This window comes from Corvus kubaryi, unplaced genomic scaffold, assembly GCF_017639235.1.
Source record: "Corvus kubaryi isolate FWS band 111438036 unplaced genomic scaffold, C.kubaryi_AGA036_p1.0 split3-73, whole genome shotgun sequence".
NCBI lineage: Eukaryota > Metazoa > Chordata > Aves > Passeriformes > Corvidae > Corvus > Corvus kubaryi.
In genome coordinates, this window is record NW_024582091.1 from 4,561,859 (window position 1) to 4,576,455 (window position 14,597).

At 36.6% G+C, this 14,597-nt stretch overlaps 1 protein-coding gene across 5 annotated transcripts in view; it reads left to right on the top strand.

Annotated features, from left to right (window-relative positions):
* LOC121659170 (muscular LMNA interacting protein) overlaps positions 1–14,597 on the top strand; it is a 105,967-nt gene that overhangs the window by 90,107 nt on the left and 1,263 nt on the right. For all 5 annotated transcript variants that reach the window (XM_042017040.1, XM_042017039.1, XM_042017038.1 and 2 more), the window contains 2 exons: positions 5,856–5,909; positions 13,411–13,442. In XM_042017040.1, coding sequence (XP_041872974.1) covers positions 5,856–5,909; positions 13,411–13,437 — 81 coding nt within the window. In that variant the 3' untranslated portion in view covers positions 13,438–13,442. The remainder of the gene's footprint in view (positions 1–5,855; positions 5,910–13,410; positions 13,443–14,597) is intronic.

Below are 14,597 nucleotides of genomic sequence, written 5' to 3' on the forward strand. Positions count from 1 at the left end.
AAAGAGCAAATTAGAGTTCACTGAACTTTTATTGCAAGTGTTTGTGTAATGTATACTCTGAAATATGGTCTTAATTCACTCCAGTTTTAATTATGTTAGATAAAAGCATAAAATAGAACTAGTTCTGGTGAAATTCCAAGAATGTACTCAGAGCTTGAATTCAAGAAATCAGAATTTACTGATTGACAGAGGTGTTGTGAACTAGCTTTCTCTTTTTCTCAGTTAAATACTAGCTATAGTTTTAGTAGTTATATTATGGGCAGAATATGATCTGAATGCAAATTTTTATATAATAGGTGGCAATTACAGATGTGCACTCTTGAAGATTCATTCAAAGTTTCTGGTTTGGATTTAAAGTAGCTAAGGTAAAAGATCGCTCTTGCATCAGAAGCTTGCTCAGGAAACTGGGCTTTTTCAGTTTTGCAGGTAATTTGGTAAGAAAATATGTGGGGGAAAGTCAGCTCTGAAAATTAAATCTAGTTCATTTCACAGTGTCACCTGGAAAGCAGTTAGAGTTCTTTGGGTGTTTTCATTCAATGAGAAATGAGCTCTTTCCTTGGGCCAGGAAGTATCATCAATTCTAAGCAATTACTCAATTTCCATGAGTCCATAAATAGTTTACAGTCAATATGTTGAAGGAAATTTCAAATACTTGTGTAGTTGGAAATTATGACATTTTCTGTCCAATACACATTAAATTTTGAAAACATTTAAATACTCCAGAAACCAATATGCATCCTTTGGGTTACATGAACTATCTCAAAGCAAATAGTTCTAATCCATGTGATTAGAAGAGATTTGTCTCTGCTACCTTACCCTGTGAATGTGTAGGTTGTGGTTCTCATGCCTCAAGTCTTCACTATGGGTCTGAAATCCTTGCTGGCCACTAGCTCCCGTAATCCCCAATAGTGAAATTAGCCCTGCAAGGAACTGCAGCACTTCATTAGCCCACAGCAGAAAACAGAGGTTCTTAACATGATTGCCACAAAGTGGATAGTGAAATGCATTTTAATATTTTATGGAAGTGATCCAAAATGTGACATCCAAGACAGACAACACAATATTCTAGTTACAGATGGGTTTTCTTGCAATTGAATACTTCATTTTAATTTTCTAAATTACTAGCAAAAATTTGCAAGAGAAATCAAAATATTATGAATATTATGCAGAAAGCTTCTTTTTTTTTTTTTGCTAGTATTTTTCATTGAAAAATAATTTTGGCAGAAAATACTCAGTCAAATCCATCACAGACTGGTCCTGCATGTGAAGTTAAACTTGGTCTGGGAAAAAGCAGCCCAAGGAAAACTGCACTGCTCGGCTTGCATGCATCTCCCTCCCACTCCGCTTACAGATAAGGAATCCTTGCTGCAAAGCCCTGTAACTCTTCCAGCCTCTAGCATTCTCTGGTATTGGGTTGTCCAGAGAAGCTGTGGTTGCCCCATCCCTGGAAGTGTCCAAGGCCAAGCTGGCTGGGGATTTGAGCAAGCAAGGTGCTTCTGCCCATGGCAAAGGGGTTGGGGTTAGGTGATTTTTAAGGTCCCTTCCAGCCCAAACCTTTCTATGGCTCTATGATTAATTCTATTTAGATTCAAATCTCTCAGTCTCACCACAGTCTGGTGTCCTTCAGGCCTGTGTGTGGTAGGAACCTGTCAGGAAACCATGTTTGTGTGAGTTGTTTCTTTTTTGCAGGTATTTATCAGTACCTGGAAAGAGTTTTGAAATCTTCAAAATAAAAATGCACAGCTACAGTAGTGTATAAGAAGGATTTGCAAGTCTGTCACGATGTTTTACTGCATAAGTCTGAAGGCACTTTGTAAATCTGTATTGTGATCACTATTTCTACTTTACTTTTTGTTTCCATAGAGGTACAAGATGCAAAAGAATTCAGTGCTTAACAACTGAAACTTTGAAATAGATTTTATACTGTATCATTTCAAAGAGACTAGAGGCATTATAATCATAAATTGCCCGTTTACATTATATTATTTTCTTTCCCCTTAGTTGAAAGTAGTCCTTGTTCTGCTGCTGTGGGTGTTTTATCATTTATTGGTACCGAGTATTTAATGTTCATTATCACTCAGATAAAGTGGAGAGACGTAAAACAGTTTTATAAAAATGTTTGTTTGTTTTGTGTGTTTAAATAAATGTTTTTAGTCTTTGAGAAATCAGTCATTTTTCCCTATTGTGAAAGCATGTGTCTATGTTTAATTAGGGTCTAGAGTACCTAATTTATTTTCAAAGGTGATTAAAGACTTGACAGAGTAGTGTAAATGTGAATGTTCTCTGGCAACTATAGTTGAAATACTCTTATTTCTTATGTATGTTCTCTCACTGGTTCCAGTTTTAAACTGGTGCCTCAATTAGCAAAGGTTGCAGAGCCTCCAGAGAGCAACTTAGATTTATGAAAAATGTCTTACACTGAGAACAATTCAGAAAGCTTTATATTAGTTCAGAGGCAGCTGTGATTCATAGCACAATAAAGATGAACTGACCTTTTAAAGGCAAACATGTCTTGCTGATTACAGAACTAAATGAGCAAAGGTCTAATGAAGATATTATATAACCACCTCTTTCCAAGCCTTGTCTAAGTCTGTAAGAAGTTATTTTGGGCAGGTATATAATTTCTCTTTGAAGTTACATGCTGCTAATACTTACATATTGTAAAGATTCTCTGCTCTCCTCAGTATAATTTTGGAGGCACAAATGCAGATTTGTCTAGTTTGTTCTTCCATTGTTCTTAGAAAATATAAAGAAAAAATGTCACATTATGAGAAATCTGAGTAACATCTGGAAAAGTCAGATATTATTGATTAATCTTGTAAGAGTAATGCAGAATTTTGTAACTTTGTCAAAGGAAACGAGTAGAAATTATAAAAGAAATATTCATCTCCCATCATCAACAGACACGATCTTTTCGCATTTGCATAGGAGGTAGGGCTTCTTGCCAGCTGCTTTGACCTGAAGATGAAAGAATGCCGCTGACAGAGTTTGATGAGGTCTCACTGAGACTACACACCGATAAAAAGCACAAAGATCCTAGTTGCATTCACACCCCAGATCTGGTAGACACAAGCACATTCCTATATGACTCTGAGGGGTGGTAGGCACACAGTGTCTAGTTATGAAAGGGCTAATCCAGCCTCATTCTGCCTACTTCATGTTCTGGTACTTTTAAGTTGTCTGTGTAGTGTGCATTCAAGAACACCAAAAATCACAGTTTTAAGGAAAACTCAGAAAGGAAAGAATAAGACTCTATAGCCTCTTGGTTAAACTCAGGACAGTATGGGACATTTTCTACAGCAAGACAGACACATTTTGGTTTGCACTGACACTTGATGGAAATAACACAGATAATTGGCCTCCAGTTCTTTAGGATGAAGTCACCCAGCCAAGGCATTTGTTTCCTTTGCAGCTGGCAGAGGTGGAATTGTATGATTCCAGGGAAGAACCCAACACCTTCCTTTCAGGGACCTGCAAGACTAAATGTTATTTCAGCAGAAAAAGAGTTCAACACTAGGCTTATATGTTCCTTATTCACTAAAGTACTGCTTAAAGTTCCTTATAAATGAGCCATATGTGAATTCCTTAAGTCTAGACTCATCTGACAAGTAGAATGTATAGACTCTTCTACGATAACTTCAAGGGTTTTAGGTCAGAGAAGCCTTGTGGAAACAGAGAGAACTGTATATTGTTAACTAACTGTTTTTCTTCATTATTAATTAGTGAATTCCTTACCTTCTTTCAATTAAACCTCCCCAAAATAATCAATATTACATGTCTGCTCAGAAAATATAAATAATTTTTCTCTCTGTGGAGACTGTCACACAGTTTGTCTCTTTAGTTTGAAAAGAGGGTGCTATCAAAATAAGGGAAGCAAATATATTTCTTGGACCAAAAAAGGTAATTTTGTCTGGTCTAAGGAGGGACATGAGACCTCATATTGAAGAAAAAGGGTAAGGCATAATCATGACTCAGAGGGGCATTTCAGGTTAACAGGACAGGCAATGGATACTTGGCAAGAAAGGCCAGGATGAGACAACACAATAGAAGTGCATTTTTCATTTATTTGCTCTCTGTGCAATTTGAGAAAAAGAGCTGCTTCATTCTCAGATCACTGCCTGGCTAGGGAACTTTTCTTTCTTGTGAGTAGTGGACAATTCTTCTCAGAGGGCTTAGCTGTACATCAGAAAGTGAAGAGAATATGAACAATACTTTCCTCCTTCTCTTTGTGGTTGACCCTCCAAACTTTGGCTGGGATACAGACGGGCCACATTCTGATAAAGCAATGACTATCTCAACTGTGGGGTTTATTTCACTAGAATACACTTGCCAAGATACGACAGGTGTTGCTAGAACTCTGTACCTGTGTATCATCAAGGATTGCCCAGCCTTGGTAATCATGGGACGTTTGATTTGGAAACAGGAGTTCTGTCTCCCATGCAGACCATCCAACACCTCCTGTGTGTGCTGCAGCGGGGGCTGGTGTGAGGTCTGGGGGATGCCTTGGCAGCTGCCTGGTTGACATTGGGAGCCACGTGAGCATCAGAGGGAGGGATGTTGCCACTGAGAGAGTCTAGGCACCTTATCCCTTCCTTACCCCTCTTTTGCCTAAATTTATTCCTTCGTAGAAATATATTGAATAAATAAATAAATCTGTTGCCTAAAGTTATTCCCTTGCCTTTTCATTTTTGGGAATAATAATCACAAAAAAAAAGAAGTTAAATGGTTCAAAACTTCTGTTGTTGCTAAAGTAGATTCCTTCTTCCCTGGAAAGGAATCAGGGCAAATTTACAAAGGAAGAGAGAAATACATAGCACATCCATAAAGTAATTGCAGAAAATTAGAACGTATTCCACTTCTGTATATTTCTTTGTGTACAGGGCCAGTCTAGCAGATAGTTTTGCTTCTCAAAAAGCACAGTGTAAAAATCAATTTTCTTAGAAGAGCAATATTTTTAAGCAACAGATAATTTTTTGATTCAATATTTGATCTAAATGCCAAAACAAATTAATGCCTTTGATACACTGAAAATAGCAGGCTTCTTCCAATCTTGTTTTTGGAGAATCCTAAAATACCCAAATCCCAGAACTTTCAGCAACCTTTTCTTTAAAGATGATGTCTCTGTGTCAGCCTATAATAAAATGTCACAAGCTTATGATCTTAACCTTGGCTTTATAGGCTCCAGCTGATCTATTTACCTGCATTCTAATTAAAATCTCGTTGAAGTTGGTATGGTTCTTCACTTGAGTCACAGCCATCAAACTTTATTACTCAAATGCAAGATATATAATATTCAAACCACTGGAAAGTTACCAAGATTGAAACCAGTTTTCTGCACATACTAATTACTGTTACACAGCATTTTTTAGTGAAATGTTTGTATGATTGATGTCTATGAAATTTCATAGACATATGAAAGGAAAGCTCTTTTGGAGGAGATACGAGAAGACAGATATTCAAAGTGACAGAAATATGGTTGCAGTTTTAAATAACTTTATGTGCATTATCTAATACTAAATGTATCATAAATTGGTGCTCTTGCTGTGATTTTTACTTGAGATGCCTCTTTGAAATTCAAAAGGGATTTATCCCTTCCCCAACCTTTTAATTATGGGAATATAATATAACAGAAAACAGACCATAACTTGAAATAGATTTTCATACAGACAAGGAGTAGTAGAGTCGGCTGAACACAAATTAGATCTCATTGCCTTGCTATCCTTTGTATGTCTGAGGGTATTTGCTTTAATTTTAAATTTTAGTGATATTTATATAGAAATTGAACTACTAATGAATTCTTTTTTCCTGTTTTTAACCTCATGTTCTCTCCAACCTGTGACATCTTGGCTCGGCAGCCCAGTCATCCCATGGTGCCTATTCCAGAAAATGAGACACTCATCTCCAAGGAGGTAATCAGTTGACATTTAATGGGTTTAAGCATCTGCATGCTAGCTTTATCTTTTATTTGCATAGCTCATATAGAGTTGATCAGTAAAAATGTGCTGAGCTTCCAAACCTGCTTTAATCCAATGCAGAGACCACATAAACATTATTTGTTCTCAATGGTCAGTGAAGAAAAAAATCGAGAGTTGTTTTGCTGCCTGTATTGCTTATGTGAATTTGAAATAACACTAACATTTATGCTCCAGGTTCCTGGTATGTGCTGTTGGGATGTTAGAAAGTGGGAATGGTTAAATTATGCTCTTTGTTAAATTATGCAGCCATATTTAAATAACACCTTCCACTGTTTTCAGTCACTAATATAGCTCCTGTTTTAAATCCCAAATACTACAACAGGTACCAGAAGCACTTAGGATAATTAGTTATTGAGAATTTCACAAAAGACAGTCAAGAAAACATCAAATGTAGTTCAAGTTTGTCCAGTATCAAAATTCAGTGCCAATTTTATTTGACTTTGAAGAAGGATAAAAATTTTCTTGAAGTCTAAATTCAGTGGCCAATTCCTGACTATATTTATATAACTAAACTTTAGGACCATAGTGGTTACCACCCTAGACAGTGAGAGCAGAAGCAATCTATTAGTCATTATCAATTTTCTCTTGAGACAGAGCATACAGAAAATTAAAAAGGTTCAGCAGGCACTGGCAAGTCCTCTTTTTCCAACAAGGTTATGAGCATGAAGCTGAATTATAGCCTCAATGTTGGAATAAACATGTAATTCAATTAACTATCATATTCTTTACTCTGGCTTTGAAATGTCATAGAACATCATGCATTACAGGACGTTTTCAATACTATTTTAGAAATTCATCTAAGAAGGCATAACTTACTACCAATAATAGCAGCATGAGAATGTTTATAACACAAGAATTAATTTTTTACTACTGAGACCTCTTTTACCAGGTGCATGCTCACAATTCTTTCTCTAGTTTTTTAATGAATTTAGAAATACAGATAGGAATGATAATTACATATTTATAAACAGTTTATTTTTAATTTATTATATTAAAATTAGATTCTAGTTTGTCTAAAAGCAGCAACATGATAATTTAAATAAATGAAATGGATGTTTGCCAATAATTTCTACCAATGAGTAAATTATTTTTAGTTCTGAAAAATATTGTGGGAGTTTTGGGGTCAAGCCCTTCACATTTTGGAAGTGGAGGATTTGCCTGAATTCTGAGTTTGTTGAAAACATATCAATATATCTTCACAGTTTCTCTCAGTTTCCACTTAAAAAATAAGGGGAAAAAAGATAAAAATGACAAGAGGTTGATATCTCACTTGTTGGGTTGATCAACAGACTGCTGTTCTGCACCAGGAGTATACAGGCACAACCGTAGCCTCTTATTCTCATGGGCATCCCTGGGCTCCCTGTGCAGGGTGTCAGAGACTTAGAGCTATTTCATATATCTTTTTGTTTGAATCTCCATCACAGCCTTCCAAATCTCCTCCTTCCTTCCTTGCCTTTGACATTCCTGCTTGTTTCTACACCATCGATCCCGTTTCCTCTGCCTCCCAGGAGCCACTTCTTGATTCTCTCAAAAGCAGGTGTTACTGTGGAACTGTGTCTGCTGTGGAACTATTCAAAGAAAGACCCAAAATGCCCTCACAAAGTGAAGTTAGACCACAAATACCTGGCAGATCTTCTGAGATAGATTGTTTTTTTTCCATCTCTGCTGTAAAGTTTCTGAAATATTACTGAAGTAATGATCTATCATTAGAAGGCAGTGAGAGGGACTGCATAGTTCTGAGGGTAAATTTGTTTTGAGATTAAGCAGATTTGCAATACACCAGGAACTCTAAAACGTGTATATATACACATGTATGTATATTTGTGTATTTGTATAAGTGTGCATGTATATATCTACAGCCTCTGATGATGCAGATGATTTTCCTGTATTTGAAAATAAGATAGAGGGAGGCAAACAGCTAGATCCTTGTCTCTCATCTTTCTGCTTTACAGTTTGCACATTGAGGGAGAATTTTGCAGATCTAATGGAAAGACAGATATTTTCAAAGAGAATTCTCTAAGAGACAAGACACATAATTCAACTGATGCATTATTAAGATCAGTTCAGAAAGTGAAGGACCTTGTACTGACATAGTAATGTCAGACACAACAAAAGTGCAAAATTCCTTTGGTTAGAGGCCAGCTTGGTCTGTTCCAAGACAGGTAAAATATATAGAACTGTCTTCTAAAAGTTTGCTTCGCTTTTGAAGAAGCACTTTGAACAGAATTTCTATCAACCAATTTATTAAAAAGCTTAAATGTACTACAACAGTGGGAGAATTTGTACCATGACCTGTAGAACAACTATACCTGATGAAATTGTGGTTGCATTTATAAGGACCAAGGACAGTCAATGGGAAAGAAGAAGATTTATAAGTGCTGTTATCAGTATGCTTTCTTTTTCCTTTGATTGCATCTTACTGGATGACTTATAATGGCATTAGCTAGAGGCAAATAATATGCTTTAGGGTTCAAAAAAGTGTCAGATACCATTTTGTACAGCTGAGCAAGCTGACTATTTGTGCTGTTTCCCTGGGGCCTGTCACTAATGTGTATTTTGCAACTATGACTCTGCAGGTGAACTCCAGTCCATGTAGATACATCAGGAAGAATTGTGCTAGGCTCACCACAAGCTGCTCAGGAAGTGATATCAAGAGATGACACATTTACTGTTTCCTCTATTACAAATCAAAGAAAATGTTCTTCATAGAACTATTCAACTCACTTGTACAGAGCAAATGATCTAATATTTTCCCCAGTTTTTAATCTCATTTTTAGCAGGAGGAGGTGACCAGGGCACACCACACTGGCCACGTGAAGGCTGAGTGATCTCTTTGTATGTTTAATGGGTGGCAGAGAAGACACAAATGCATCTAGAGATGACCCCCCTTTCTCATTCTCAGTCAAGAAGGACTGAACAAAGGCATCTGTTTCCCTTGAGATCTATTGCTGGAAGTGGAAGTATACAGCACTGATACCCAGAAGGAAATCAACATTTATTCTGTCTTGGAGACAGACAGGAGAGCAACACAGAACTAGAAGCTGCTCAAGATATTTGGGACAGTCTTCTTAGCTGCCCTGAGGGTAGTGGCTTCTTGGAGATAAGTTGTTGTTGACCTGTCTCTGAAAAACAAACACATTTTCACAATTTCCTCTTTTATGTGGTTGGGTTTTCAGAATTGTATGTTATAATGCTCTCCCTTTCCAGTGCATTAAAAAAAGCGAGGTAGGTCTTGGTTGATGATTTTTAAAATCACAACATCTTTCAGGCACCTGCATTATTCCTTTGTATTTAGGAACCTATCTTGACTCTAGGAACAGTTTATACCAAATTTACACCTTATGAGTTTACATAACCCACAAATCTCCACCGAATTTAAAATGTCTTTTTTTTATCAGTGAATTCTGTTTGGATGATGAACTGATTACAAAAAAAAATCTGCCAAGTCATAAGCCCAATATTACTCTTACTGCTATCATAAGAACCTTAGATCACTGTGCTATATTATCTAAATTATTATCTGCCCTCTTTATCTAAAATTATATGTAGGCTCATACTTAACTTCTCCTGCAATGTTCCTCCCTCAGTATGAGAAAGTCAGTGGGATTCGTGCAATTCAAAAAAACAAATGGATGGGCAGATGCTCTGTGAAAGGTGAACACCTCCTTGACCTCTAGGAAGGAGCGAGAGAGGAAATGAGGGGAATGTGCTGCTAGTTTCTCCTTAGTAATTAGTGTTGTTTTCCTCAAAGCAAAGTATTCACTGGAAATAAAAATAATAATAAAAAAGGAGTTACCTTTGTATTCAGAAGAATAGCATTCTATGATTTGTGTAATTTTAGTGTCATTCTGTAACAGCATGCACTAAGACCTGTGAAATCCTTGTGAAAGCAAGAAAATAAATAAGTGACATTCTCCTCCTTGTGAAATCCTTCTTTACAACCAGTGCATGTTAAATGGAGGAGGTCTGAAGGATACTGTTTGAAACCTAACCAAGCAGTATGCCAATACTTTCTGATACCTACTGTCTTCCTTTCAAGTAAAGCTAGTGTTTGCCCAGGCTGTAATGTGTGAATGGTATTATAACCATTCTCAGAATTTTACCGAGTCAGAACCTTTAGAGAGAACAGGGGGCATATGTACCTCTAAAATCTGAAAAAACCCACTGTGTGCAGGGGCTAAAAGTATGTCCTCATTACCCTTATTCATCTATAATTTGAAAAATCCCAAGTCTACAATTACAATTACTAATAAATGACAAATTACAGTTACTAATACAATTACTTTAGGTCCATGTAATCTTTTGCTGCAGCTGACTCATCACTCCCTTTTATCTGTTTGTTATTCATGAAAGATATGCAATATTTACTTGAGAAATCAATAGCATTTCTAAAGTCAACATTCATAAAAAGATCCCATGAGAAAAAGCTGATTCTATTGACTTCACTGGCAACAGGATTTCACTGACTGTCTTTTGTGCAAAGCAGCAAAAGTTTTTGAAATTTGAAATTCTGTGAAAACGTCAATAAGGTTCAAAGTTCTGTTATACACTGCTCTTAGTCTTTATTTACTTAAGGAGTGTTCCTGCTCAGAAGTCAACAATAGTATCAATTAATCATTGATAGATTCTACATATAAGAGGAAAATGTACCAATTTTATGAAAGTGTCCTTGTACTAAAGAATTTATATAAAGGGTTTTACTTTAAACAAAAGCTCCAACCTAAATGGCATTATCACAGCAAAGTGGTGTTCTTCCAGTTAAACGCCCTCCTCACTGAGCCCTGAAATATTCTGTAATGATTCAGCTTGTGCATACTGCTCAATACCTTTTCAACTTGTAAAGAAGATTTCAACTTGTAAAGAAGATTCCAACTTGTCAAAGCAAGGACAAGGATGTGGTAGATACCTAACAGAAGTGGAGGGAACTCTACTGGCAACACTCCCGCTCAAACATCAACTTTACGCAAGCACCTTCTTTTTCCATTTGGTGCTGGGACAGATCTTTCCAAATGTTTTGGGGAAAAAGACCGTGTTGTTCCATATGCTTTCATAGGAGACAGAAACATGGGCTCTTCATGTGTCACATCACGGATGTACTATTCACTTTTTGCTTCCAATCTTGATTAAGTTTGCAGCCTTGTTCCCCAGACAGTGGAGAGCTGGTGTTGACTGGTATGGCAGAACATTGCTGCCCATTCCTCTCTGGAGTAGTGGTCTCACTGCCCTTAGTTTATTTTGACCAAGCCAAGGACTGCAACACTAAGTTCTCTCCATATCCTTATAACAGTTCATTTAGCTGAAAATTTAATGACCCTGCAAATGAACATTAAAAGTAGGAATAACTACTGCTTTTACTAAAGGAGTAAGATTTTCAGGTGTTAGCTGTGACAAATTCTTTAACTTCTAAATTGGATGGGCCACTGAAAGGGAACAGTAAGCTGTAGCCTTCTGAGTCTTATAAATAGAAAGGCAGGTCCAAACAATGCACACTTCTAAATTCTCAAATAAAAACTTTAAATATCAGCAGATAAAATTTCTATTTACTTTATATCTAAACAATGTTTTAAATTTTTTTTTTAAAGATTTTATATGTACAACAGGAAATTTATATTGCGACAGGTATTTGGGCAATACTTTTAGTCAGCTTCAATTATATCTCCTTGTTTTAAGTAAAATTTTTCATTTATAGCCTACTAAATTGAAAGGGCATATTAGGTCACCATGCTTTAACAAGAAAAAAGCCTTATACACATTTATAGAATTTTATTTGTAGGGTGATCGCATAAAAAGAATTACTGTAAATATATTCATTTTATAAGTTTACATTAAAAATTCTGAAAGGGTAGTAATGTAAGAATGATAAAGTTTGAAATATCAGTATGTGATTCAAAGTACAATTTTAATCTAATTCTGCCTGGCATTAAGAAACAGCTGTTGTTATTGGTCCCATTTAAAGAATGGCAGGAGTACTGAGAAATAGTTTTGGAGGAAAAGAACTTGCTCTGAATAGGTAGTCAAAACATAGTTGTAGGCTGAAGAAGGCTTTTTAAAATTATTCAATATTTAAGTAATGCGTAAGTAATTAGAATCATAGAATCAGATTAAAATTAGCTATAGTGTTTGACCACTCTTACAATATAAAATATTTTTCCTTATGGCTAATTAAAATTTCCCCACTTGCTGCCTTGTTTTCTTTCATCATGCAAATCTGAGTTGTCATTAAACCCTTCTTAAATAACTGGAAAGGGAAAATAGATACCCCTTAGTCTACGCTTTAGGTTAAAGAAGCGCTGTCTGTAGCCACCCCTCATCTGTCACACATCTTTCCCAGAAATCAAATCAACAAACACTTGCAACCATCCTGGTAGACGTCCATTGGTTTCCTCCGCTTGCTTGACAAAGCAAAAAACTGTTTTTCTTGTGAGGGCTCAAAAATGGAAACTGCATTCCGGATGCAGCCTCACTAGTGCCCAGCAGATGGGAATAATTTCCTTTAACCTGCTGGCTATGCTCTAATTAACGCAAGTGTATATGGGGTTATCCTTCATCACAACAGGGCTGGACTGATGCACACCCAGCATGGTGTCAGCTAGACTTCATGTCTTCCTTGGCAGAGCTGCTACAGGCCAGTAGCAGTCAGTCAATCACTGGCCTGTGCCATTGCATGGGTTAATCACTTCCTCCATCCCTCCTTGTCCCCTGCCCCAGGCAGGATTTTGTATTTGCCTTTGTTCATGAATCTTCTGCTGGTCTGTTCCTCCAGTCTGGCAAAGTCCTCCAGAATGGGAGCCATACCCTTAGCGTATCAGTCTCTCTTGCCCCTCCAAATTCGGAGCATCCACAGACTTCCTGGACATACAAGCTTTTCAGATCTCTGATGGAGATGTCACCCTAGCATCCTCTGAAATACCACCTGGAACAGAGATCTTGAACTGTTGAATACTATCTTTTTAGACCAGGTGGTTATTGGTCCACCCTGTAGTCTATCCTACTCCTTGGTTTGGGTGCCAGGCTATTCTAGGAAACCGTGGCAGAATCCTTGCTAAGGCAGAGGAAAGTGACACCTATGTCATGTGAATGCAAGGGTGGCCACATGCTCTGTCCTCCCAGCATGAGGTTCAAAAAAGAAGTGGAAAGTGGAAAACCAATGAGTCTGAAGTGTCCTCTGATGTGCACTTTGTCAGGGTGATGTTTCTCTGTTGAAGTTTGCTGTGTGCAGAAGACTTCCTGAAGCATGTCAATGCATGAAAAATCATTCCTGGTTCAGTAAGCAGAGTTATAAGTTAAGAGTGCAGCAAACCAGTGATTAAAAAAAAGAGCAAATTGCTGTATGAAGCTGTCCATCAGTTTTTACAACTGTTCCTGCATAACATATCGCAGTTTCTATTCTCTTCTTCACTTTGTTTTCACCTTTTTTTTTTTCATTTTTCTATAGGTTTCCAATGAAAGAGGTTCTGTTTAGATATGGTGAGTATTACTATTTTTTCTAACTTGATTACAGTCACAATTTGAATATGTAACTACTTTGGTGTCACTTTATCAAATTTTTATCATTTTGTTTAAAAAGATGATAGGATGTTTTAGGTACAAAATTCAGTGTTTTGATAATAAGATGGTTATGTTTAGTGAGTGATTTTCTATAAATAATTACCAATGCAGAATAATTCCAATTCTTAGCATGACAGAATAAAGTCACAATAGAATTAATTCTAAGTGGGATGCAATCAAACAGTTGGAAGAAATTGAGGTATAGTCTGGAATTAGATTGTGAACGGATGTTAGGGAAATAAGATGAATTTTTTTATATTTGAGCACATGACCACATAGTGCCATTAAATGAGTGGCTTGCTAGAGTTAAACAATACCATGTTGCAAATAATATACTGTGCTTGAGAGCTGATTTGATGTATTACTTAGCAAGAAAGGTCAGCAAATAGGTGATACTGAAAAGGCTGAAATGTTGAACGCCTTTTTATTCTCTTTCCTTGTTTCAGTCTTCACAAGAAAAGAGATTAATTATGACTAAAAGTTTATTTCTATTATTATTAAGAATTTGAGAGTAATATCATGGAGAGAAATGGAAAATAACACCTGAAGGAATACTGAGGTAAATTGGAATATTCAGGACAGAACAGCCTAATGAAATTAACCCTTAAGATACTTAACCTAAGCAATTTCTCAAACACTAGTGATTAGCACGATGAGTAAGCTCCCAGAAAACGGGAGAAAGGCAAACACAATGTTCTATCTAAGCAAAAGAGGAAAGGAAATGCTAAAGAATTACCGAAAATTCAGTCCTAATAGCATTTCCAAGACACTGGAACAAGGTATTAAACAACACATTTGTAGACACCTAGAGAATGGTAAGAAGATAAGATTATTTGCACAGGGACACGTCAGAAAATCCTATCAAGTTGATCTCATTTCCTTCTGTGACAGCAAAGCAGATATAAGGATGTGTTTTATACAGTGTACCTTCAGTTTAGTCCCACACGACAGCCATAAGCAAGCAAAGCAGATATGGACTAAATTAAACTCCTATAAGATAGATATGTACTTGATTGGAAAGCAGGACTCTGAGAAGAGTTATTTGCTTCCGGAGTGGGACAACATCTCACAGAC